At 37.3% G+C, this 26,886-nt stretch overlaps 1 protein-coding gene across 3 annotated transcripts in view; it reads right to left on the minus strand.

Moving 5' to 3' along the window:
* UCHL5 (ubiquitin carboxyl-terminal hydrolase L5) overlaps positions 1-26,886 on the minus strand; it is a 42,104-nt gene that overhangs the window by 7,893 nt on the left and 7,325 nt on the right. The window contains exons 2-9 of one of the 3 annotated variants that reach the window (XM_010832100.1): positions 23,410-23,473; positions 22,334-22,439; positions 8,137-8,262; positions 7,993-8,054; positions 7,780-7,910; positions 5,988-6,051; positions 1,937-2,039; positions 683-793 (exon numbers count right to left, since the gene is read on the minus strand). In XM_010832100.1, the coding sequence (XP_010830402.1) occupies positions 683-793; positions 1,937-2,039; positions 5,988-6,051; positions 7,780-7,910; positions 7,993-8,054; positions 8,137-8,262; positions 22,334-22,439; positions 23,410-23,473 (767 nt within the window). Of the gene's footprint in view, positions 1-682; positions 797-1,936; positions 2,040-5,984; positions 6,052-7,779; positions 7,911-7,992; positions 8,055-8,136; positions 8,263-22,333; positions 22,440-23,409; positions 23,474-26,886 lie in introns of all 3 variants that reach the window. The other 2 variants (XM_010832098.1, XM_010832099.1) reach the window with 2 other exon arrangements.

Raw genomic sequence — 26,886 nt, forward strand, 5'->3', positions numbered from 1 at the left:
ATGCTGATAGAAACCAAGATTTTCAACTGAAAAGACACAAATGCTTAACTTCAAATATAAAGCCCTTTAATCCTTAGTTCGAGTATTAACATGAATTCCAATTGTATTTTCTCTTCAAAGATAAAAAAAGAAACTAGTAAAAACATATTTCTTAGCTCTGAAAAGTCCTGGAAATAATGAAGAATCAATATCGCTAAGCACCCTGAGCAACCAATGGTTGCTAATGGTTTCTAAACACCATTTCTCACCAAGAGAACTCAGGACTTCTTGAAAAAAATGGCCAATTTCAAGTCTGAAGCAGGAAATGCACAAGATAGAGTCTGAAACATCTTATCATGCTAGAAAGCAAGGAAGCTATCAGACATGAAGACAGTCACATCCAAAGAACTTGGGAGATAGCCTGATGTGCCTCCTAATGGTCAAAGACGGGGTAATTTGAGCATTAAAAATAACTGCAGTGAACATTAGCAACAGATGTTAAATATCTGTTCATAATAATACTTGAAGAAAAATAAAAAGGAAAGAAACTTTACTAGTTACCTCTGTAGGGTACCAGGCGAATCAACACATTCTGAAAACATGTGAATAATGGGGAGAAGAGCAATCAAGCAGTCAATATACCTTCACATCAAAATACACTACACTATATTAAAACATTAAGGAACAAAAGAAAAACACCTACCTTATATCTTTTTAATTTCTGTACTTCCTCTTCAATAAGCATCTGATTTTTGGCAACCTCTGACTGAATAGCACTTAACATATTACTGCCCTGATCTGTATCCATGGGTTCCTCCTTGGGGAAAAGAAAAAGAACCAGCACACCCTAATAACTGAGGCTTAAGTCTAAAACATTTTTAGATGATAAACATAGTATAGTCATTTCCCAATTTTGATCTTAATATTGGGGATGGAGTATCAGCTTAATAACTGTAATATTAAAGGATGAAAGAAATACTTATTTAGGGCCTATAAGTAAGCATAAGGAAGAAGTAGTATTTCTCCCAAATTTCTGTGTTCTACAATATGTATGAATTTTTACCTAAAAACCATCCATTGTATAATGTACTGAATTGTTACAATCTTCTGTTAGCTATAAAATAAATGTGCTTAAACATACTCAGGAAAATGTGATCAAAGAAATGTAAACAAAAGTCTTTGTCTATTACTAATTCTCTTTGCCAATCATATTTACTAGAAAGATAATCATCATAAGGAATAATAAAGATTACATGTGACTCTAATGTGCCCAATTAATTCTGTAACAAATATATTCTAACTTGCTTAATTATATAATTAAATTACAGTAAACAGTTAATTGTGAACACTTGGCACCCCACTCCAGTACTCTTGCCTGGAAAATCCCATGGATGGAGGAGCCTGGTAGGCTGCAGTCCATGGGGTCGCTGAGAGTCGGACACAACTGAGCAACTTCACTTTCACTTTTCACTTTCACGCATTGGAGAAGGAAATGGCAACCCACTCCAGTGTTCTTGCCTGGAGAATCCCAGGGATGGGGGAGCCTGGTGGCTGCCATCTATGGGGTCACACAGAGTCGGACACGACTGAAGTGACTTAGCAGCAGCAGCAGCATTTAGTACATACTATTTGTCTGTCACTTTTTTGAAGTGGTCTGTGTATATATATATCATCTCAGTTATTCTTCACAACAACATTTAAGGTAAAGACTATTATTTTAACTTTACATGAAGAAACTGAGGCACAAAGAAATACACTCGAAATCATACTTTCACTAAGTGGCAAAGGCAGGAGCTGAATTTAGGAAGCCTGACTCCAGGGTGCATTATCTTAACCACCACTCAGGATACTTGATTAAATCTGTATTTTAAAAAAAGGAAGGAAGGAAAGAAGAAAAGAAAATAGTTTCCCTGAGAGAATAACTAGAACTTTGTACATAAAACACATGGCCACAAACCTCAGCAAGTTGTCTTTGTAACTCTGCTATCTTCTGTTCATATATCATTTTTCTGTCAGACACAATGGCCATTAAGTTAAATCGAATTTCACCTTCACTGTACCTAAGAAAAAATGACAGTTTATAATGTAATAAAGAAATGTAACACTGTTATAATTAAGATAATCTATTTTGATTACTTCCTTATTCTCTGGGGTAAACACAAATCTACCAATTGGCTAACCATAAAAACTGACATTTTAAGAAAGCTTTTATAAAGAGGAGACATTACAATCAATATCACAAAAATACAAACAATCATAAGAGAATACTATGAAAAATGATATGCCAACAAATGGATAAATTCCTAGAAACAACCTTCTAAGACCAAATCAGAAAGAAATAGAAAATCTGAATAGACTGATTACTAGTTATATAACTGAATGAGTAGGGTTTCCCTGATGGCTCAGTGGTAAAGAATATGCCTGCCAACGCAGGAGACGTGGATTTGATACCTGGGTTGGGAAATCCCCTGGAGAAGGAAATGACAACCCACTCTAATTCTCTTGGCTGAAAAATCCCATGGACAGAAGATCCTGGGATTGCAACAGAGTCAGACATGATTTAAAGACTAAACAACAAACAATAACAATAGTTGAATCAGTAATAAAAAAAAAAAATCCCAACAAACAAAATCCAAGACCAGATAACTTCACAGGGGAATTTTACCAAACATTTAAAGAACAGTTAATATTAATACTTATATTTCTCAAACTATTCTAAAAAAAATTAAGAGGAGAGAATACTTCCAAACTCATTCTGAGTATGGCATTACCCTGATAAAAAATCAGAGACACTTCAGATAAAATTACAAGCCAATATCCCTGGTGAACACACATGCAAAAACTCTCAATAAAATATTAGTAAACTGAATTCAACAATACATTAAAAAGATCATACATCATGATCAAGTGGGATTTATTCTAGGGATGTAAAGATGGTTCAACATACACAAATCAATTAGTGTGATAACTGCATCAACAAAACAAAGGGGAGAAATCACATGTCATCTCAATAGAAGCAGAAAAACTATTTGACAAAATTCAATATCCATTCATGATTAAAAACTCTTTAACAAACTTTCGGAACATATCTCAACACAGTAAGGGCTAAGCCTACTGCTAACATCATACTCAATGGTGAAAAGCTAAAAAGCTTTTCCTCTAAGATCAGGAACAAGACAAGGATGCCTACTCTCACCACTTTTATTCAACACAGTATTAGAAGTCCTAGCCACAGCAACCACACAATAAAAAGAAATAAAAGGCATCCAAATTGGAAAGAAAGAAGCAAAACTCACTATTTGCTGATGACATGAAACTAAATACAAAATACCCTAAAAACTCTATCAGAAAACTATTAGAGCTATTAATAGTTTTAATAGCTAATAAAAACTATTGCATTTCTATATACTAATAATGACTATCAGAAAGACAAACCAAGAAAACAATTCCATGTACAATTACTTCAAAAAGAATAAAATACCTAGGAATAAAGTTAACAAATATAGTTAACCATATCTACAGGGTGAAAACACACTGAATAACTGAATTTATCAGCAGAAACCATGGAGACCAGAAGGGAGTGGCATAACATTTCTCAAGTGCTAAAAGAAAAGACTGTGAACCGGAGATAAAGTAAACTTCAGAGTAAAGAAAATTACTAGAGAGGGACAGCATTGCATAATGGTAAAAATGTCAATCCACCAAAATGAAATAGTGATCGTAAGTGTTCATGCACCAAACAACAGACCTGCAACAATATATAAAGCTTTAAAAACTGATAAAACCAAAATTAGAAACAGGCAAATTCAAAACTGTCTCTATTTGCAAATGATCTGATTATCTATGTAGGAAATGCCAAGGAATTCACAAAAAGCTTCTAAAGCTGGTGGGTGAGTTCAGCAAGGTTGAAGGATGCAAGACAAAGAAAGAAAAAAAATTAAACTTTATTTTTATACACTAACAATGATCACATGGAAATTAAAACTTAAAATACAGTATCATTCGTTATCAGTCAAAAGAACATGATCTACTTGGGATATAAATCTGAAAAAACATGTATGGAATTAGTATGCTAAAAACCACAAAATGCTGATGAAAGAAATTAAAGAAGATCCAAGTAAATGGAAGGTCATATCATGTTCATGGATTGCAAGCATCAGCTGAGTTAAAAAAAAATACCAATCTCCTAAAATTGATGTTTGACACAATTCCTATCAATAGCCCAACAAGAACTTTTGTAGATACAAAATTACACTATAATTTACATGGAGGGCAGAATAACTATAACAGCTAAAACAACTTTAAAGAAAAAGAATAAAGTTGGAGGCATCAGACTATTCTAATACTTATAATAAAGCTACAGCAATCAAGACTGTGAGGTACTTGCAGAGAAGAGAAAAACAGATCAGTGGAACAGAAGAGTGAACCCAGAAACAGACCACACAAATGTGCCCAACCGGATTTTTTTTTTTTTATAAGGGTGCAGGAGCAGTTCAGTAAAGGATAGCCTTTTTTAACAAATGGTGCTAAACCAATTGAAAATATGAAGCAAAAAAATGAACCTTGACCTAACTTCACATCACACAAAAATTAATTCAAAATACATCACAGACTTGTACGTAAAGTATTATCCTATAAACCCTTAAAGAGAAAAAGGGGAAAATCTTTGGCACCTAGGTTTAGGCAAAGATTTCTTAGGTTGGACAACAAAAATACATATTGAGAAAACTGACAAACTGGGCTAGACTGGAATGGAGAGCTTTTGCTCTGTGAAAGACCACGATGGAGGATGGGTCGATGGGACCGGGAGAGACTGTTTTCAGTCAAGTGTCTGAGGAAGGACTGGTGGTATAAAGAACCTCAAGGCTCCACAGTCAGAAAACAAACAATTCAGTTACAAAATAAACAAAAGGCATGATCTTCAACATTAGTCATTAGGGAAACACAGATTAAAACCACAAGGAAATATCACTACCCACCTATTAAAATGGCTAAGAGAAAAAAATCTGACAAAACCAAATCCTAGCTAGCTTGTGGAGAAACTGGATCACTTATACTATACCACAGGTGGAAATGTAAAATAAAATAGTACAGCCACTCTGGAAGAGTTTGTCAATTTCTTTAAAAAAATCAAACATGCACTTACCATACAGCTAGGTATTACCTCAGAGAAACAAAAATTTATGTCCACATAAAAATATGTACACAAATGTTTACTGCAGCTTTATTCATAATAGCAGAAACCAGAAAATAATCCAGATGTCCTTCAATAGGTGAATGGGCAAAAAAAAAAAAAAAAATAGACTATCCATATCATGGACTACTACTCATCTATAGAAAAGAAGGTACTACTGATAATCCTAACATCCTGGATGAATCTCCAAAGAATTACACTGGGTGAAAAAAGTCAATTCAAAAAGGTCACATATTTTATGATTTCATTTATGTGACACTCCTAAAATGACAAAATTATAGAACTAGGGATTAAGGATGGGGGTGGCAGAGCAGGGGTATTGTGGTTGCAGCTATAAAAGAGCATCATGAAGAACCACTGCAGTGATGGAATTATCCTGCATCTTGACTGCATCAGCGTCAGTATCTGGCTGTGACACTGTACCACAGTTTTATAAGATGTTCCTCCCGAAGGGTAGAGGGTACACAGGATCTCTCTGATTTATTTTTATAACTTAATGTAAATCTATAATTATCTCAACATAAAAATTAATTTAATAAAAAAGACAGACAGCCCTGAAACAATACACTTCACAGAATAACTGTATAAAGTATCTACCTAAACAGAGATGTGCATATTTAGCTCCTATGAAGACAAGATAACTTATTATTATGTAGAATTTAGAAATTTTTCTGTATGATTTCCTGAATATATTAATCCAATCCAAAGAAAAAGTTTGGTAAGTATTGTTAAAACAACAATAAAAAAAAAGGCTTAAAGAAATGTTTAAAAATGAGGACATTCGTTATGCCAAAGAGATAAGCTGAGCATTTACTTTTGTATCCTTTTTTCTATGACTGGCCTCACTGCGCTGATCCAGTCATCTTGATTGCATGCACCTAGGAAGAAATGCAAAAGCATTTACTTCAGATTTGACATCAATATTATTTCAAAAGTTTATTCAAAGTATTTTTTATTAATATTTTGGCAAATTCATTATAGTAAAAAACTTTTTAGCATAACTATGTTAAGCTTCAACTCTTACTTTCTCAGGAATGATTAGGGGGAAATGATAAGTTATCGTAATTTGCATTGTCACATTATTGTGTCCCTTAGCGGTGCTAGACAAATGTTTGAGAAAGCAATGAATTAGGGAATTATTTCATTAAAACTCTTTGTCTCTGTGAGATAAGGATGACTGCCTTTCATTTTGCAGATGATGAAACTGAGGGCTAAGAAAAGCCTGCTCACATGTTAGTGACAAAATAAGGATTCAATCCTTATCTGACTCCCCACCATCACAACTATAGAAAAAAAAATACTGAAACCCACACACAACGCAAAACTGATTTTACCCGGTTATTTTAATCCTCCCTTTTCACCTATATTTTAGCATAGCCCCAGCTGCGTAGCAAAACTGGCCGTTCTGTTTTATAGTTTACGTCCTTTACAGCTGATGGATCCAATGAATACAGAGTGGCTGACCAGACAGATGCCCAAAGAGAAAATGCAGAGATCAGATCAACCCCCAACCAGAAAAAATCAACTTCTACATAATTCAAAGAACACTCTATTTTCTTTAAGAAACATAGAAAAATAAATATTTTTAAACATGTAAATCTGCATTAGATGAACTACTGGTTCCAGGCATGGGTGTGGGCAGTAAGAATAGAATAAGCAAAATAAAACTTCAATTTTAATTTTTTAATCTGGAAGTATAAAAGTTTTGCAAACAGCAAATAACATTCAGTTCAGTTCAGTTCAGTTCAGTCGCTCAGTCACGTCCGACTCTTTGCGACCCCATGAGTTGCAGCACGCCAGGCCTCCCTGTCCATCACCAACTCCCGGAATTCACTCAGACTCACGTCCCTCAAGTCAGTGATGCCATCCAGCCATCTCATCCTCTGTCATCCCCTTCTCCTCCTGCCCCCAATCCCTCCCAGCATCAGAGTCTTTTCCAATTTCATAAAAACAGGTTTCACTGAACTTAAACCGAACTTTAAAAAGAGAAAAAGAAAACTTAATGAGGTAAAATACGGAGTTAAACTTCTTTTGTGGGTCTGTTAGTTCATTACTAGATCAGAACCACCTCAGCCTCACTCAATAACCATTTATCATGAGCTCCAGGCTGGAGTTGGGGTGGGATCAGGACAAATCCACCCTTTGGCACAAAGGACAGCACAGTACTGCACTATTTAAATAGAAGCTTTGAAGAAAAACATTCCTATAGACTGTTGAACACTGAATTACAGAGATTCTGAAAGATCTAAATCCAAGGGAAAATATTTTACCACAGATGACAGGGATGGGATCATATTTCTTATCAATAACAAGTTAAGTTCACTGAAAGAAGTAGTTTTTAAAAGTTAACTGAAAAATCAAAAATAAATTATGTAATCTAGGGACTAAAAACACTTTTCTCATAGGAAAAAATTAAAGGTCCCAATGAAACTACAGTAGTCAACATGTCCTCACTGTCTATTACTTAGTTTCATAAAGGACTGAAGAGCTTAAGGACATCACCTCCCCTTTCAAAACCTACACCGCACTGGGACTGAAACAAAGGTGAACATCTAATCCTTTTTTCTTCATCAAAATTGAAATGCCAGGAATAGGAACCACATTACCTAAGTCAATCGGTCCTTCTCTTAATCCATCTAGTTCATACAGTCTTCCATTAACAGGAACATAACTGACAAAGTGAAAAGCATCTTCTTCTTTTGCTGCTGTCTTAGCGTCAAATTCAAACATTTGCTGTCTACAGGGAAGAGAAAAACAATGAGAAACAAATCGGCAAAGATAAACCAGCCAATATTATATTTAACATAAAGTCCTTTTACCTGGCAAAACTGTTGTGCACTTGTCGGATGACATCTGAATTACTCAGTGCCAAACCTTTCATCTGAAATAAGTTTTAAAAGTAGCCTATTAAAATAAGAACCACCACAAACAAGATATTTTAGGAATAATAAGATTGTACTCACAGCTGCATCGAAACTTTGTGAAAATTCTTTAAACTCTGATAATGTCTCTCCTAAATGGACATCTTGATGCGTGCAGTTCAATAACACACTTACTATGGCTTGAGTAGCACAAGCATTATTAATTACCTATAAAATATAAAAGGAAAAATATTATCAATGTGTTTTAAAAAAACCCAGCTTTCAACTGGTGACACTGACCCCTAAAATATGAAAAAAATATCTTCCAAATTTTACTTAATATAGTATTAACATAAACATAATAAATATGAGTAATTTCCATTTTTAATCTATTTTCAGGAATTTTATGCAATTCTGGAGCTGAATCAAATAAATTAAATGAACTCATAATTGAAGACTAATCTAGTTAGAGTAACAAAATCCATCTTTCCTGGTCTAAAATATACCTGATAAAACCAAAAGAGCCTATCCTTCCCTCTTATTCACTTCCTAATAAGCTTGTTTCTGCCTACAAATATTCAATCCAAATTTCAGAATCCACTGCAAACTCTAACTTACCTGTGTAATTTTAGAGAAATTATGCAACAATCTATATTAGTTTCTTCCCTCATTTGAATTCCTAAAAACGACAGCATATACAGCAGTATACTGTCCACATATTTTTCAATGCAATCTTTACAGCCCTAACTTCTAGCTATTAACTATTTATTTAACAAATTGTGAGGACCTTACATTCTGAGAGAAGAAAACATTTAGATAGCACTTATGTGCCAAGTACTTTTCTAGGCTTCTTTTAATCCTGTCAGTTAACAGTTTAAGAAGAAGGAGTAATATTATTATCCTCATTTTACATTTGTGGAAGCTGAGGAACAAAGAGGTTAAGTAACTTGCCCAGAGGGCACAGAGCTAAGAGGCAGGTGATCTGGTGTGAGAAATCCCTGTACTTTGCCAACATTGGAGGCTGGCTCCATACACACTTGTGGTCTCTCCAACGAGATTATAACCTACTTATGGACAAGGGCTTCTGCCACACTCCCTACAGCACCTACTCAGAGTTGAGATTACAGAGCTGGAAAGAGCCTCAGACCATCATTGCAAATGCCAGCTAGAGTCACTGTAAAGTTAAACTTGATAAATTATTTTTTAAAATAAAATTTATTCCCACTGCTGTATTTCATTACTACACTGTAATTAAAAACCATTTTCCAAAAACGTTAATTCATTTATGATCTGACAATTTGATAAATTACTTCTATTTTGCCTGATTTCAAAATAAAATCCTTCAATCATCTTCCTTCATTAACTCTTACACGCCTACACTTTTTTGTGGTCAGAGACTTTTGAAATCTTATAAATATCTGTGAGTTCTTACACTTTTGACTGCAGTATGTTTAAGAAATTCCTTGATAAGCCTGCTTTTTCCATTAGAGAACACTCTCTTACTCCCAACTCTCAAACAGTAATAACACCACACTCTTCGAATTCCCCTTACAGTATTTTGTACTCAAAACCATCCTATGGTTGACGATTAGAGAAAAGTAACAGTAGATCCAGAATCCAATTAACATTGCCGCTGACTTCTTTTAATATGTATTCTGATCTGAATCACAGTTCTTTAGTAAATTTGGATGAAAATTTGTAATGATTAAAGGAGACATCATAAAGGTCATTAACTAAAACAAGACTTAGGGCTGTCTTATCTTGGGCCAAAATTATCTGGGGATGGGTTGGTAGGACTGAAGTCAACAGAAGTTAAAATTTATACTCATTCACACATTCTTTCAAAATGATGACACAGTAAAGACACAGTCTATACCCAATGCTAGACACTAGACACTGAGGCTATGGCAGAAAATACTAACAAACGTTCCTATGATCTAAGAACTTCAAATCTGTAATCTACCACTTCAGAAATTTTTGTAAAGGATTAGTAAAGAACTCTATGCAAAATCATCAAACTGTATACATTAAATATGCAGGTTTTTTGTGTATGTTATATTTCAATAAAGTTGGGTTTAAAAAAAAAAAGATAGAGAAAATCATGTGGTTACTGATCCTCCTCTTCTGTAGTTAATAAGGACTTAACAGTATCCATGATTTATTACCAGCCTGTTTTGTGTTTGTGTGAAGAATAGTCATTATGTGTGTGCATGGGTATAAATATGCCTCTTTAGGTTTTTAAATGAGTTTAGTGCCACCAAGTGGTAAGGCTATAAACAGCACATGAGTCTCTCTTGGGGGAGATCTTCCAAGACCCCCAGGGGATGCCTCAAACATGCACAGTACTAACCCCGAAAAATAAAATGTTCTTTCCTATGCTAATGAGCTGGTAGCATCCACAAGGGGCAAAGGGATGCGTCACACCCCATGTAGGATGGAGGACAGCATGAGATTTCGTCACACTATTCAGAACAGCACACAGTTTAAAACTCACGGTTTACTTCTGAAATTTTCCATTTAATATTTTCAAATAGAGCTGACCAAAACCATGGAAAGTAAAACAGCAGATAAGAGGGGGAATACTGCACAGAAGTAGCAAAAAATTCTTTTTCAGACACTAAAAAGTTCACAGCCATTCAGTTCAAATATTTACTGAAACACCCACTGGGGGCCAGACACTGTGATAATGCTGAACACAGTGAACATAAGAGATGCGGTCCTTGTCCTCATGAAACATGTAAAAATCACCTTATATACATCCTTTCGGAAGAACTTAAAACTTACTTCAGAAAATAATTTCTGCAGTATAAATTATGTATACAGTCCCCAACTGCTTAAATCTTTAACTAGTCCTGAGTGTTCTACTAAAAGCATTCTGACTTGTAACACACTTAAATAAAGCAGTAGTTTAATAACAGAAGGAAGGCTAGACCAGGAGGTCACAAGAAGGGTTGCCCCAGAACCTTAGGAATTTGGTCTGAATTCCTTGAAGAGGCCATATATTCTCTAATTCATCTGAGCTCTTCCACTCTTTACCTCTTACACAAAATCCAATTCACACATTCATGCTGCCAGCTACCTGACTTCACAACACACAGGCTAGAGAACAACTTCTTATCCTGGTGTACCGAAAAGAACATGGCAGATGCCTAGAGAAATACATCTAAAACTGCTTGAAGTACTGCATTACAAATTATAGTCAATCTTCACTGAGTCATAGCTATAGGATAAATTAATACTTTTTTAATATTTATTAACAGACTTTATTTTCTTGGTCTCCAAAATTACTGATGGTAACTGTAGCCATGAAATTAAATGACGCTCATTCCTTGGAAGAAAAGCTATGACGAACCTAGACAGTGTATTAAAAAGCAGAGACAGGACTTCCAGTTCAAGATGGTGGCGTAGAACACATACTCATCTCCTCCTGCAAGAGCACCAAAATCACAACTAGCTGTTGAGCAGCCATCGACAGGAGGACACTGGGATCTACCAAAGAGACACCCCACGTCCAGAGACAAAGAAGAAGCTGCAGAAAGACAGCAGGAGGGGCACAATCATGATAAAATCAAATCCCATTCCCGAAAAGTGGGTGACCCACAAAATAATACCAAAGAAGTTCTCCCAACCGTTGTGAAGGTTCTGAACCCCATGTCAGGCTTCCTGGCCTAGGAATCTGACAAAGGAACTGAGAATCCCCAGAGAATCTGACCTTGAAGGCCAGCAGGATTTGATTACAAGATTTTCACAGGCTAGGGGAAACAGAGACTCCAGTCTCAGAGGGCACAAACAAAACCTTGTATACACCGAGACTCAGAGGAAAGGAGCAATGACTCCACGGGATACTGAACCAAAACTACCTGCTACTGTTGAAGGGTCTCCTGTGGAGGTGTGGGTTGTCAGGGGCTCACCACAGGGATGGGGGCACTGGCAGCAGCAGTCTGGGAAGGTCCCCTTTGGCGTAAACCCTCTTGGAGGTTGCCATTAACTGGACCATAGAGCCTGCAGACCAGAGGGCTGGGCCACCTCAGGCCAAAAAAACTACCAGGGAGGGAATCCACTCGGATTAAAGCTTACTGAGCAAGGCCCTGCCCACCAGAGCAAGAGCCAGTTTTTCCCACCACCACTTTTAAGAGAACACTGAAAGCATAGTAGAACCTAGAGAACAGAGAAGGGAATTCATTCCAGGAAGAGAAAAGGGTACAAAAAGGAACAAATTAAGATGACATGTTTGATACAATAAGTATATTGGTCTGCCTGTATTAGTATGCTTGTAGTCAAGAGTATGGGGTCCTTAGTCATCTACTAAATCAGTATTGGTAAGTAATTAGGAGCTTACCCTAGGAGTAAGATATTTTAAATAGGAAATAGCAGTAAAAACAGTGATTCAGAAAGGTTCGGTTTAATACAGTTTACAGGAAGGATTGAAAATGGCTAAAAACAAACAAGATCCACTGGGTTGCTACCCTAAAGCTGCTGCTGCTGCTGCTAAGTCGCCTCAGTCATGTCCAACTCTGTGCAACCCCATAGACAGCAGTCCACTAGGCTCCTCCATCCCTGGGATACTCCAGGCAAGAATACTGGAATGGGTTGCCATTTCCTTCTCCAATGCATGCATGCTAAGTCACTTCAGTCGTGTCCAACTCTGTGCAACCCCACAGACAGCAGTCCACCAGTCTCCTCCATCCAAAGGGTTCTCCATGCAAGAATACTGGAGTGGGTTGCCATTTCCTTCTCCAACCCTAATGCTTGTGGTTGTTTAGTCACTAAGCCATGTCTGACTCTTTTGTGACCCCATGGACTGTATGCCTGCCAACCTCCTCTGTCCATGGGATTTCCCAGGCAAAAATACTGGAGTGGGTTGCCATTTTCTTCTCCAGGCAATCTTCCTGACCCAGAGATCAAACCCATGTCTCCAGCATTGGCAGGCAGATTTTATAGCACTGAGACACCAGGGAAGCCCCATACATAATGCTAAGTCGCTTCAGTCGTGTCTGACTCTGTGTGACCCCAGAGACGGCAGCCCACCAGGCTTCCCCGTCCCTGGGATTCTCCAGGCAAGAACACTGGAGTGGGTTGCCATTTCCTTCTCCAATGCATGAACGTGAAAAGTGAAAGTGAAGTCGCTCAGTCGTGTCCGACTCTAGCGACCCCATGCACTGCAGCCTACCAGGCTCCTCCGTCCATGGGATTTTCCAGGCAAAAGTACTGGAGTGGGGTGCCATTGCCTTCTCTGCATACATAATGCTAGTATGAAATAATAAAGGGCAATAGGTTAATGGAGCAAACAAAACTAGAATTACCCAAATGTGCAAGTCAGAACTCAAGGTGTCAGGTATACAACTAAAAATAAGATTAAAACAAAATAATGGGATATGAATAACAATCATACAAAACAATTTTGTAAACTTAAACTAAAATGGAGAAATTAAAAAAAAATCTTACCAGGACTAAGTCAAGAAAAAATAAGTAGCCCAAATAAGTCTTTTAACTAGCACATGGCTACAGTAGTTAAAAATACATTCACGAAGAAAATACCAGGCACAGATGATTTCATAGGCCAATTCTACCAAAATTTGAAGAAACAGACCATTTAAATTTTATACAAATTCTTCAGGACAATTACAAAACAGAAGAAATTTCAACCCAATTCATGAAATAAGCACAGCCTTAATACAAAAACTAGCCAAAGTCGTTACAAGAAAGGAAAATTAAGGCCCATTTCATTCAAAAATATAGATGTTAAAAAAACTCTAAACAAATATTGAATTAAATTAAACAGTGCATAAAAAGAGAATATATCATGACCAACAGGGCTTATCTTAGATATGAAAGAATGATTTAATATTAGAAAAATTCATAAATGTAACTAATCATATTAACCTATTAAGAGGGAAAATAAAAGTGATCATGTTAACAGATGCAGAAAAGCATCTGAAAAAACTTAGTCCTTCCATAATAAGGACACTTACTAAATTATTAAAAGAATGTCCTTACCCAAAAAAGAATATTAAGGGAAAAAAAAAATCTGAAATGGGAAATGGTAAAAGCATTCCCTCTAAAATCACAATGATTTTATTGGAGGTTTAAACCAGGCAATAAGATAGGAAAAACAGAGACAGAGGGATTCAAAATAAGGAAATAAGACTGGTATTATTGATACAGTAATTTAGATAGAAACACTTCTCTCAAACCAACAAATAACAGAGATAACAGAGTTGAGGAAGATGGCTAAATATAATATTAAGACATAAAAATTCATTATCTTTTATAGAAGCAGCAAACATCTAGAAAATGCAACTGAAGAAAAGATGATTTATAACAGAGATATCAAGAAATTAAAATAACTCTAACAAAATATGTAAAAGACCTTTATCAAGAAAATTATGCAACATATTAAAGATAATAAAAGCTTAAACACACATCTAAAAGTAAATAAATAAAAGCAGGTCTAAATAGAGAAACATATTATGTTTGTGACTTAATATCATGAAGATATAAATTCTCCCCAAGTTGATATATATATTCAATGTTATTCGAGTCAAAATTCCAATAGAAGTTTTCATACAGTTTGATGACTGAAATTTATATGAAGAGCACAGGAAGGATATTTCCAAAAAAGAGCAGATAGGGGAGACATGACCTATTAGATATGAGAACTTACAAAGAAGTGAAAAGAATTAAATCAGGGTGGTATGGGCACAGAGACAGACAAAAGTGATCAGCACAACTCAGGAAACACACACACACGTATGGAACACATATACAACAGGGGTGGCATGTAAGATAAATAAGGAAATATGGATGTTCAAAACAAGGGTGATCTAGGTGGGAAAAAGGTAAAATTGAAACCCTACCTCAAGTGATATACCAAAATCCAATTCCTGATGAATTATGGACATAGATATCAAAAATTAAAACTTAAATGTATAGGTAAATATCTTTCATAACTTCAGATAGATAACACTTTATTAAACAAGATACAAAAAGCACAGGCTCTAAAATACAAATTTCCATCATCAAAAAACACCCATAAAAAGTAAAACAATAAAGTACCAATTTGAAGCAGTATCATGAATATATCAACAATGCCTAGAAATCAAAAAGAAAAGTACATTAATCCTACAGAAAAGTAACTTAAGACTTTCACAGAAGAAACACATATGCCACTAGGTATCAAGACCCTATCAACAGGATTAGTGACCAGGGAGATGTAAACTCAGACCACGAAGACATAGCATTTTAGAATGAGCTGGCTGGCAAAAATCAAAAAGGCCTAACAATACCGCATATTGGAGTACATGGCTACACAGTAACTCAGATATTGCTAGTACAGGTATAAACTGAAGCCTCTACTTCAGAAAGCACTTTGATATTTCCTCCTTAAGTTATACATTTACCTATCAGATGAAGTAGTATGGTACTTCTGGTTACACATCAGGAGAAATTCACACATCTACAATAGATGTACAAAAATAAGTAGAGCTACACAGTTCACAGTGATGCAAATGAAAACTAAAACACTAATTTACGAAGAAAAAATAATTATTTAAGCTTCCCAGGTGGCTCGGTGGTAAAGAGTCTCCCTGCCAATGCAGGAGCCATGGGTTTCATCCCTGGATCAGGAATATCCCCTGGAGGAGGAAATGGAAACCCACTCCAGTATTCTTCCCTGGGAAATCCCATGGACAGAGAAGCCTGGTGGGCTACACAGTCCATGGGGTCACAGAAGAGTCAGACAGGACTTAGTGACTAAACAACAGCAAACAACTGCTTACTCTTCATGCATGTTCATGCAATCACTATTGTACACCATGCAAAATAAGTTGGATAAATCTTAATAATATAAAATTAATCCAAAACCCCGTAACTATCAATAAATACACAGAACGTGATACTTTTTATAAAGTTAAAATTTTATACACACGCGGCCGTTTCAGGATTTGAAAAAATTATATAAGAGTAGAAAGCAAGGAAATGAGATACAGAATTCAACATGTAGGTTACTCAGATGAAGGGACGGAGGATGAAAGCCATGTTGGGGGACACGGAATGACAGAAGGTAGGTTTACCTGGCAGGTTTACTAGGGTGAGTTCTAAGGTGCTTACTAGTTATAAAGTAGCCAAATGAGTGAAGTAAAGGAGGGCAGGAATGTATGTCATGAATCAGGGATAATCGTAATTCCATTTTGTGTACTGGAAGGTCAATTTTTTAAAAAGGAGAAAAGAAAAGCACAGGCATCATCATTGACTGATATGCTCTCTTCCTTAGACACTCCCAATCGTTACACATTAAAGGTGCTAGTTACTTTATCTCTTGAGTGTTATTCAAATCTGTTCACATCTATCCCTACTAGGAGTGTTACCTACTCTGGCATGGACTTCTACAGAAGTCTACTAACTGATATGTCATCTCATACCCTTTACCACTCCTTCCTCAAACACATTCCCCACACTGGAGCCAAAGTGATCTCTTCTAAATGAAAATCTAATCATATCACCCTTCTTAAAACACCTCAGTAACCTTCTACTGCTCTTAGGATACAGACAAAGGGCTCAAGCATGATCTGCCTCTGTCGGCACCTTGGCAGGAAGCGGGGAGTCTGTCTCTAATATCCACCTTCTCCTTCTTCCAGAACAAAGGACTCACATATATCTGGGTCCACATTCACTTGGAATGAAGACAGCTCCCCAGTCTTCTCTGCCACCAAGTACAGTCATATGACTGAGTTCTAGCCAAAGAAAAGAAAGCAGGCGGCACAAGCAAATTCTAGAAAACGTCCGTCAAAAAGGAGGGGGCTGTCCTCTCCTACTGTCAAGGATGTGGAGTTGAGAAGAAACAGCTGAAACTCCCAACTGTCATCTCAGACCAAGAAGTAACTGGAATAGAAAGCACATACAAAGGAACAAAGTAAAAGAGCCTGCCACCCTGCTGGCTTTGACAGTGGATGGGAAAGAGAAAAACCTGTCTTTCTCATAAACCGTTGTTTCTCTATAGCTGATCATACTAAACCCTGACTCATGTGCTGCTTGTATCTCTTGCCACCCAGCCCGTGTTCTCTCCAGTCCAGCTGCAGTGGCCTTCTTCCAGTACACGCTACCGGCCCTACTCCTTTCCATCATACAGCTGTAGTAATCTGGGATGATCCTCAACTTCCTTCTCCCACTTAACACCTACTTAACCTTTAGATTTCAGCTGAACTGTCACTTACTCAGGGAAACTTTCTCAGATCTCCCTGAAAGGTCAGTCCCATTTTCATGTGTGTAGTGAAGACTTCGGCCTCACCCTAAGAGAGGCCTGGCCTTGGCCCTTGGCTCCTGGGAGGTGACCTCCAAGCTCCTGAAGAGCCATGCCTGGTAAAAGCGTCTGTGTTCACCTGGGGGCTGGGCACCACACAGACAGTCTCACAATGTGACCGGGGTGGGTTCTGGATCAACAGCTCAGCCTTCATGTGGCTGGAGACTGAGGGCCAGTAAACACTGGATCCCAGGAATCAGTTGAGATGGTCTGAACACTGTGCACTTCGTCACAATCACTGCCAGTGAAGTTGGTGCTGTCTGTGACTCCCCTGGGAGAAGACAACCAGAAGCAGTGTACAGAGAACGCTCCTGGCCTCTGACCCACGTGTCTCTTCACATGGCTGAGTTTAATGTGTCCTCTCACTGTAATAAAGTCATCATGTGACTGAAACATAGTTTAATACACAGCTTATGGTGAGGTCTATGACTCTAACAAACTACAGAACCTGAGTATGGGTTTGGGGACTCCCCAAACTTGCAAGAGTCAGAAGGGAAGGTGGACTGAAGACCCAAAACCCTGCAGTTAGTGTCCAAAGTGAGTGTACTCTTAATAGATTATTTTCAAACTTCACAAGATGGCTCACTCCATGCAGCATTTATTTCCACTATAGTTTTTCATTTCACTGCTTAACTAATCTCCTCCACTAAACTCTAAACACCTTCGAGGGCAGGGATCCTGACTATTGCTTGTCTCCCAAGCACCTGTCACAGTGTCTGGCACACTGCAGACACACAACCGATCTTTCCTGAAAGACTGAACAGGCGGAGTCACACACACACCCAATACCATCACAGCATGACCTTAACAATACATCAAACAGACCTCAGCTTCTCATCGGTGAAACAGTAGCAAGACAACAATGTTTCGCAGAGAAGCATTACCAAAAAGGTCATTGCTGGATCCTTAAACACAAATTATCATTACCAGAAGACAATTTCTTTTCTTAATATTTTGCTAATCAATGACCCCCACACCTGCATACTTCCAATTACACCATATGATTAGCGTAAAACAGGCAGTTACATTCTCTAAATTGATATGATTCCATACGGAAATAACTATATATTTAATCTATGTGACCTTATCACAAATAGACACAATTTTCATTAAATTTTTTAAATGTCTGAAAATATTCCTCAGAGTCCAGATTAGAAATCATTACTATAAGCTCATGAAGCCTAGAACCAAGGATTATATATTAGGTAATATATACTATGAAAGTTCCAACACAGGCTCACAGGATGCATACACTAAAGGAACTGATATTAAAGCTGAGTTACTGACCAGGAACTGTTGGCACAGTACAGAATAAAATATATGACATAATTAGGAAATCACTAATCTGGAATAATAGTAAACATGGCAATAATAATGTAATACAAATAAAACATTAAATTATAGTAAGGTAGAAATGCAATACAGAACTAGAAAAATATCACAGAACTCCAGAAAGTATAAATTCATACTCTAGTAACATTTTTTTTCTTTATAGAGGGCTTTCTTATACCTTAAAAAAACACCCAGGCTTCTATAAGTCAGACATCATTAGTGTTTTAGTGTTAGTGAATTCCTGTGCTCTTTAATTATAATATTCTTTCTACATTTAGTGGATACTGACCACATGCCAGGAAGTATACATGAAAACAAAATACCTGACTCCTGGGTTTACAATTTAGTATGGAAGAAATATAATTAAATAGACACACACAGAAAAACATCTTGAAAAATATAAATTGTTCTAAGTGGTTATCTCTGGAGTAGGGATTTTAAGGGTCTTTACTTTCTACATCATACAACCGTTATGCTTACATTTTTGTATAATGGGTATAGAGTCTCATATACGTTTAAAAAATAACAAAAATGTTCTTAAAAATTAGAAAAATCACCTGAAGGGTGAAACTATCTGTTCCCTACTTCTTCTGTACTATCTAGAATATCACACATTATGATTATAATTATATTATTATAATTATTGTACTACAATGGTACTTATATAAATACAAAATATTACAACTCATAAATGGATTATTTGCATTACATGAGAAGAATCTCAAAATGTTTATCCTTAAGAAGTGAGTTAAAAAATTACAGGATACTTATACTAAGGACGACAGAGGATGAGATGGCTGGATGTATCACCGACTCAATGGACATGAGTTTGGGTAAACTCCGGGAGTTGGTGATGGACAGGGAAGCCTAGCATGCTGCAGTCCATGGGGTCGCAAAGAGTCGGACACGACTGAGCGACTGAACTGACTGATCTATGCTTTTAAAAGAAGTGGTGGTGTGATATGGGATGGACTTCAAGGTAGCAATGCCTCGGTTTGCACCCAGCTCTGCCACTGACTAGCCACATAACTTGGGCAAGTTTCTTAATCTCTCTGGGACTCAGTTTCCACATGTGTGAAATAACGAGGAAGCTATAAAACCACACAGGGTTGTTGTGAGGATCAGTTACTACAAGTAAATTAGTAATAAAAAATAAGATATATATAAGTACCTAATAAACCTTCAATATGTTATCTAATACTGTTATGTGCACTGAAATGGAACAAAATCAAATTTTAAGTAAAAAAGAAGCAAAATATTTTGCACAACAGTCCAACTTCAGTTAAAAAAATGACAATAAGAATGTGTCAACAGATGGATAGAAAATGTGGGAGGTAGTACAGAATGTGAAACCACAAACCTGGGCTTTAGACCTGGGTTTAAATTCTGGATCCACCATGTACTAGTTGTGGGACCTCAGCCAAGTAAATTTTTCTAGGCCTCAATTTCTTCATCTGTGAAATGAGGATAACAACCTCACAGGGCTGCTGCAAGGATTAAATAAATAATATAGTCTAAAGCACAATATCTGGCACACAACAGGAATGGTAAATATTGGCTTCCATTGGTACTGTTATCATGACAGTAATAACAAATCAAAGAGACATGCCTGTCTTACCCACCATTATACCCCTAGCATCTAAAATAAAATCCAGCACAAAGGAAGTGCTCAGCAACTATTTGATGATTAAATGAATGAGTCAAACTGTTGGGAGGGGTTAATAGACACAGGTGTATATTCACTCATCATGACGTTTCTATAACTTAAGTACTTTAACTATACGATAAAATGTTTTTCTAATCCTTGGTAAAGCAAGAAAATTCTAATTTCTCTAAAAACACTCCGTTCTTAAAAGTTGGTAGGAAAACAAAGAAGTAATAAAAGAAGAGGAAAAAGAGAAACAAGTTACTAACTGGAACAGGAAACGTTTGGTTAAAAGGGCAGTAATGAGAATTAGCAGTTTTATTGTTTCCATCTTTCTAAAGATTTAAGTTTATCTTAATCTTTTGAGTCTTAGAAAGAAGTGCTATTTTCAAACAAATGTAATCATCTTTAGCTTAGATTTTATATATTAATCAAGCCTCTTTCAGCATTCTCTTTTTCAGCTTTTCCAAACAATGGACTCTAAAATATGTAGGCATCTAATAATGTTGCTTAAATGTTTATTGTATACATTAGAACTGCAGTTCTCAAAATGGGATACATGGACCCCTGGGAACTCCTAAGACCATTTGCAAGGGATTTGTGAGCTCAAAATTGCCTCCATTATAATTCTAGGACAGTCTTTGGTTTTCCCCTGCTTTCATATTTGCACTGCAGCACAAAAGCAATCGTGGGTAACACTGCAGCTATTTTATTAACATACTTAGGCAGTGGCACTAAATTCTTTCACTGACACATAGGTATAATTCTAAAAACTAGCTAAACAAAAACCAGTTTTTACTGAAGAACGTCTTTGATGAAGCAATAAAAATTATTTTTATTTCATTTTGACCTCAGAGTACAATTCTTTAATATTTGCTGAGTGAAACAGGAAATACAAATAAAGCACTTCTACTATAAACCAAAATATGCCAGTCAATTCCAGGAAAGGCACCCTTGCTACTGTTGGAACTGTCAGCTAACTTTTCTCCAGGAACGTCATTTTTACTTGAAAGGACATATGGCAGATAAATACAGTTGTTCAGACTGTATCTGGCAGATATTTTCTTGAAATGTGTGAATTGAGTCTGTCACTTCAAGGAAAACACCTGATAATATTTGGTATCCTTGATAAAATGTGAACTTTAAAGTGAAAATTAGAATTTTCTAAGACTTAGATCTACCACTGTGAGTTTAAAAGTTTCATGATACTTAACAATTTTTCTGACTATACAGATGATGATATTAATAAATGTGACTTGTTATAATGTGTATAATCATATGTACTAACATTTACAAAATCAAAATCAGTTGGTAAATTTTCAAAGTGACCAACGCACAATGTTATCAGATGCTGCATGAGTAAAAGATCCTTTTGAAGTGCAAGATAAACCTGAGGATTTTAATAAAATGAAGTACAAAGTTTACTAATATGAGTTCAGATTTCACATTGTAACCAATCTTTAGAAGAGAAACATTTTTGGAGTTTTGATATGATATCAAAGAACATCCATAATTTCCTAGAAAAGAAATGAACATACTCCTCCCTGCTCAACTATATACATGTGTGAGACTAAATTTTCTTCATATATTTCAACTGAAAACAAGACAAAACAAAAATATTGCAATAGACTAAATAAAGCTGATAGGAGAAGCCAGTTGTGTGCTATTAACCCAGACATTAAAAAGGTTTACAAAAATGTAAAGCAATGCAGTCTTTTCACTACTCTTTTGCTTTGGTAAATATACATATGTTTTATTTTAAAAATGTTATCATTTACAGAATTTACTCTTTTAAATCAGTTAATAAATACTTCAAATGTCTCAGTTTAATATCTAAATGATAAATATTAATAAATAAAATTCAAATAAAGAAGATCTTTGGGGATCTCAATAATTTTAAGAATGTTAAGGAATCCTAAGACCAAGAAACTTGAGAACTGCTACACTAGAGACACACAGGTGGAAAACAATCCTGTTTATAAAAAGCATCGCTCTTGAGACTTCAGAATGTCCAAGGACCATACCTGCTTGGCAAAAAAGATTGTGTCCAGTCTGGAGTCCTGAACCACAGAGCCTGCTGGTTCTTCTCCTGGTTGCCACTTGAAAAGAAAAATCAACCCATGAACTGGCCTACAAAATAAAATACAAATTAGTGACACCAAACCCTGCTTCCTATATGTGCTGTGTTTAGTCACTCAGTCATGTCCAACTCTTTGTGACCCCATAGACTGTAGCCTGCCAGGTTCCTCTGTCCATGGGGATTCTCCAGGCAAGAATCCTGGAGTGGGTTGCTATGCCCTCCTCCAGGGGATCTTCCCAACCCAGGGATCAAAGCCAGGTCTCCCGCATTGCAGGAAGATTCTTTACTTCCTATAAAACGTTGTCAATATATTAAGTTTTAGACATTTACTTAAGAAATATAGTGCAAATGAAGTAAACGTGAGAAAATTTTTTACGATTTCTATTGCTACTCATTCTATGGCAATGGCATCCCACTCCAGTACTCTTGCCTGGAAAATCCCACGGACGGAGGAGCCTGGTAGGCTGTAGTCCATGCGGTCACTAAGAATTGGACATGACTGAACGACTTCACTTTCGCTTTTCACTTTTCTGCATTGGAGAAGGAAATGGCAACCCACTCCAGTGTTCTTGCCTGGAGAATCCCAGGGAGGGGGGAGCCTGGTGGGCTGCCATCTATGGGGTCGCACAGAGTCGGACACGACTGAAGTGACCTTAGCAGCAGCAGCATTGCTACTCATAGTTACTAGAATGTTGCCCAAGATAAGGCTACTACTGCAGGGGGATCCAGTGGATCTTTCCAACCCAGGGATCGAACCCAGGTCTCCTACATTGCAGGAGGATTCTTTACCAGCTGAGCCACAAGGGAAGCCTAAGAATACTGGAGTGGGTAGCCTATCCCTTCTCCAGGGGATCTTCCTGACCCAGGAATCAAACCAGGGTCTCCTGCATTGCAGGAGGATTCTTTACCAACTGAGCTATGAGGGAAGCCCTTTACACAGTTGAAAAAAATAAAGGAGACAATGCGCTTAAGTTTGCTTAAGTACAGACATAATTTTAACATAATTTAAAATATACTTACTTTAATTTTTCAAAATTCTCGGGCTCTAAACTCCATATTTCTTCTACTTGGGCACCTCGGCAACCTGAAATAAGAAATTATTTCTTCAGAAGACAAAACAATGCATTTTTCCCTTCACCATTAAATAAAATACCAACGGAAAAAAATGTACATTTAGGTGCAATACGACATGACAAATGAAAATGGTAAAACTGATCAAGTTCAGTCAAGTCCCAGCCCTTTCTTTACTATTTTCTAATTATTTACAAAGGGAGTATATTACTTTGACAACTTTAAAAACTTTCCCCATTTATTTTCACTGAAGCACCACCCGTGACTGTCCCTTCTCAGTCTCTCTCTATCTCTGGCTCCTCTTCATCCACCCTCTTCACTCAGCTGCTGCTGCTGCTAAGTCGCTTCAGTCGTGTCCGACTCTGTGCAACCCCATAGACGGCAGCCCACCAGGCTTCTCTGTCCCTGGGATTCTCCAGGCAAGAACACTGGAGTGGGTTGCCATTTCCTTCTCCAATGCATGAAAGTGAAAAGTGAAAGTGAAGTCGCTCAGTCATGTCCAACTCTAGCGACCCCATGGACTGCAGCCCACCAGGCTCCTCCATCCATGGGATTTTCTAGGCAAAAGTACTGGAGTGGGGTGCCATTGCCAGTGCTAAGTTTCCACAATTCTGCCCGTGGCCCTCTTTCTTCCTTACTGTCCACTCGATCCATAAAGTGGTAATATGTAACTACCACTTAACAGTGACTTTCAGATCACGTATTCAGTTCTGATCCCTTTCCAAAATTCCAATACTATACATTTTAAAATACAAATTACTATACAAATTAAAATTTTATACTATACAAATTAAAATTTTAATTTAATGTCAACTACATCAGAGTCCCCCAATGGTTCTCAACCAAGATAATCCCCGTCTCCCTCACGGAACACTGCAAACGTCTGAAGACATTGTTACTGCCACTATTGCCACTTGGGGGGGCGGGCAGCATCTAGGAGGTAGAAGCCAGAGATACTGAACATCCTACAATGCACGGGATAGCACCCAAAAACAAATAATTACCTGGCCCAAAGTGTCAAAACAAAATGAATTATCAAACCCAAAGTGTCTAATCCAGACAAGGCAAGAGGACAAGGTGGAGACTCCAGCTCTAGCAGTTCATATCGTGGTAATGGTTAAAACGTGGCCTTCAAACTGCCAGGGTCTGAACCCTGCCTCCACTACCATTGACTTCTCGCTCCCCATACTCACAGAGCTGTTGTGAGGAATAAAGGAGATTACTTATTATCTCATAAGATAATTTATTATGAATGACATACATTCAATACAGTGCCTTCACACACTTTATGGAGAAGGAAATGGCAACCTGCTCCAGTATTCTTGCCTGGAGAATTCCAGGGACAGAGGAGCCTGGTGGGCTTACAGTCCATGGGGTCACAGTCAGACACGACTGAGTAACTAACACTTTCACACACTTTTAGGGTTCACTAAATGTCAGGTAGTAGTATTATCACAAGAGAAAAAAAAACAAAAACAAAAAAACAGTCATATTTACCAGTAACTTCAATGGGTATAGTGCTTTAAATGGATTTTCCCTAACTCCTACAAAGTAAGTATTACGTGAAAGAGGCTTAGGGATAGTAGGTGTCTCGCCTAAAATCACTATAACTAACATATGCCAAAAAATTAATTAAAACATGTCTGGTTCCAAAGTCTGGGCATTTTTCTCCAGATTATTTTCCAGTCAGAGCTGGAGAAGCCTTTAGACAAACTGCAAAAATGAGTGATTTAAAAAAAAAAATTGAACCAATGACCAACCAACTCTGTGACTTTGGGCATTTATACCATTTACTACCACAATTTGCTCTGTTCAGCAAATATCTATTAGCACCCACTCAGGTATTAAAGTTACAGGTACGAGGAGAGTTACTATGTTATTTGTGTGTGTGCTTAGTCACTCTGTTGTGTCCGACTCTTTGTGACCCCATGGACTGTAGTCCACTAGGCTCCTCTTCCACAGGGATTCTCCAGGCAAGATTATTGGAGTGGGTAGCCTATCCCTTCTCCAGGGGACCTTCCTGACCCCAGAATCAAACCAGGGTCTCCTGCATTGCAGGTGGACTCTTTACCAGCTGAGCTACCAGGGAAGCCCTATGTTATTTGTAGTAGAGAAGAACTAGAAACAACCCACATGTGTATAACAGGTTGCTAAATGTCCACATAATTAAGCTGGGGGAATAAAAACCTTACGAAACTGAACCTATAATTATACGAGTATCAAGAAAGGGCACAAAAGGGCACTGATGCAACTGTTAACACTGGTTATGCTATTGGAAATCTACCGTAAAAAGACCAAACATTAAAACATTGCACATATCACACAAAAACCCACAACGACAAAAGTCACTGAATTAAGAGTCCCAAAATCTTTTGCAAAGGTATAATTTCAAGTAGTGGCACTGTTTAAATAACCTTATATTAGACACATATACATCTTTGTAAAAGGAAAACACAGTACTCAACTTGATGTATAAGGAGATAGATGTTTCTAATCTATCTAATATTGCCAATGTCTGCTGGATCATGGAAAAAGCAATAGAGTTCCAGAAAAACATCTATTTCTGCTTTATTGACTATGCCAAAGCCTTTGACTGTGTGGATCACAATAAACTGTGGAAAATTCTGAAAGAGATGGGAATACCAGACCACCTGACCTGCCTCTTGAGAAACCTATATGCAGGTCAGGAAGCAACAGTTAGAACTGGACATGGAACAACAGACTGGTTCCAAATAGGAATAGGAGTACGTCGAGGCTGTATACTGTCACCCTGCTTATTTAACTTATATGCAGAGTACATCATGAGAAACGCTGGGCTGGAAGAAGTACAAGCTGGAATCAAGATTGCTTTGAGAAATATCAATAACCTCAGCTTTGCAGATGACACCACCCTTATGGCAGAAAGTGAAGAGGAACTAAAAAGCCTCTTGATGAAAGTGAAAGATGAGAGTCAAAAAGTTGGCTTAAAGCTCAACATTCAGAAAACTGAGATCATGGCATCTGGTCCCATCACTTCATGGGATATAGATGGGGAAACAGTGGAAACAGTGTCAAACTTTATTTTTGGGGGCTCCAAAATCACTGCAGATGGTGATTGCAGCCATGAAATTAAAAGACGCTTACTCCTTGGAAGGAAAGTTATGACCAACCTAGGTAGCATATCTAGACCAACAAAGGTCCATCTAGTCAAGGCTATGGTTTTTCCAGTGGTCATGTATGGTTGTGAGAGTTGGACTGTGAAGAAAGCTGAGCGCTGAAGAATTGATGCTTTTGAACTGTGGTGTTGGAGAAGACTCTTGAGAGTCCCTTGGACTGCAAGGAGATCCAACCAGTCCATTCTAAAGGAGATCAGCCCTGGGTGTTCTTTGGAAGGAATAATGCTAAAGCTGAAACTCCAATACTTTGGCCACCTCATGTGAAGAGTTG

This window comes from Bison bison, unplaced genomic scaffold (genome assembly GCF_000754665.1).
Source record: "Bison bison bison isolate TAMUID 2011002044 unplaced genomic scaffold, Bison_UMD1.0 scf7180017864537, whole genome shotgun sequence".
Lineage (NCBI taxonomy): Eukaryota > Metazoa > Chordata > Mammalia > Artiodactyla > Bovidae > Bison > Bison bison.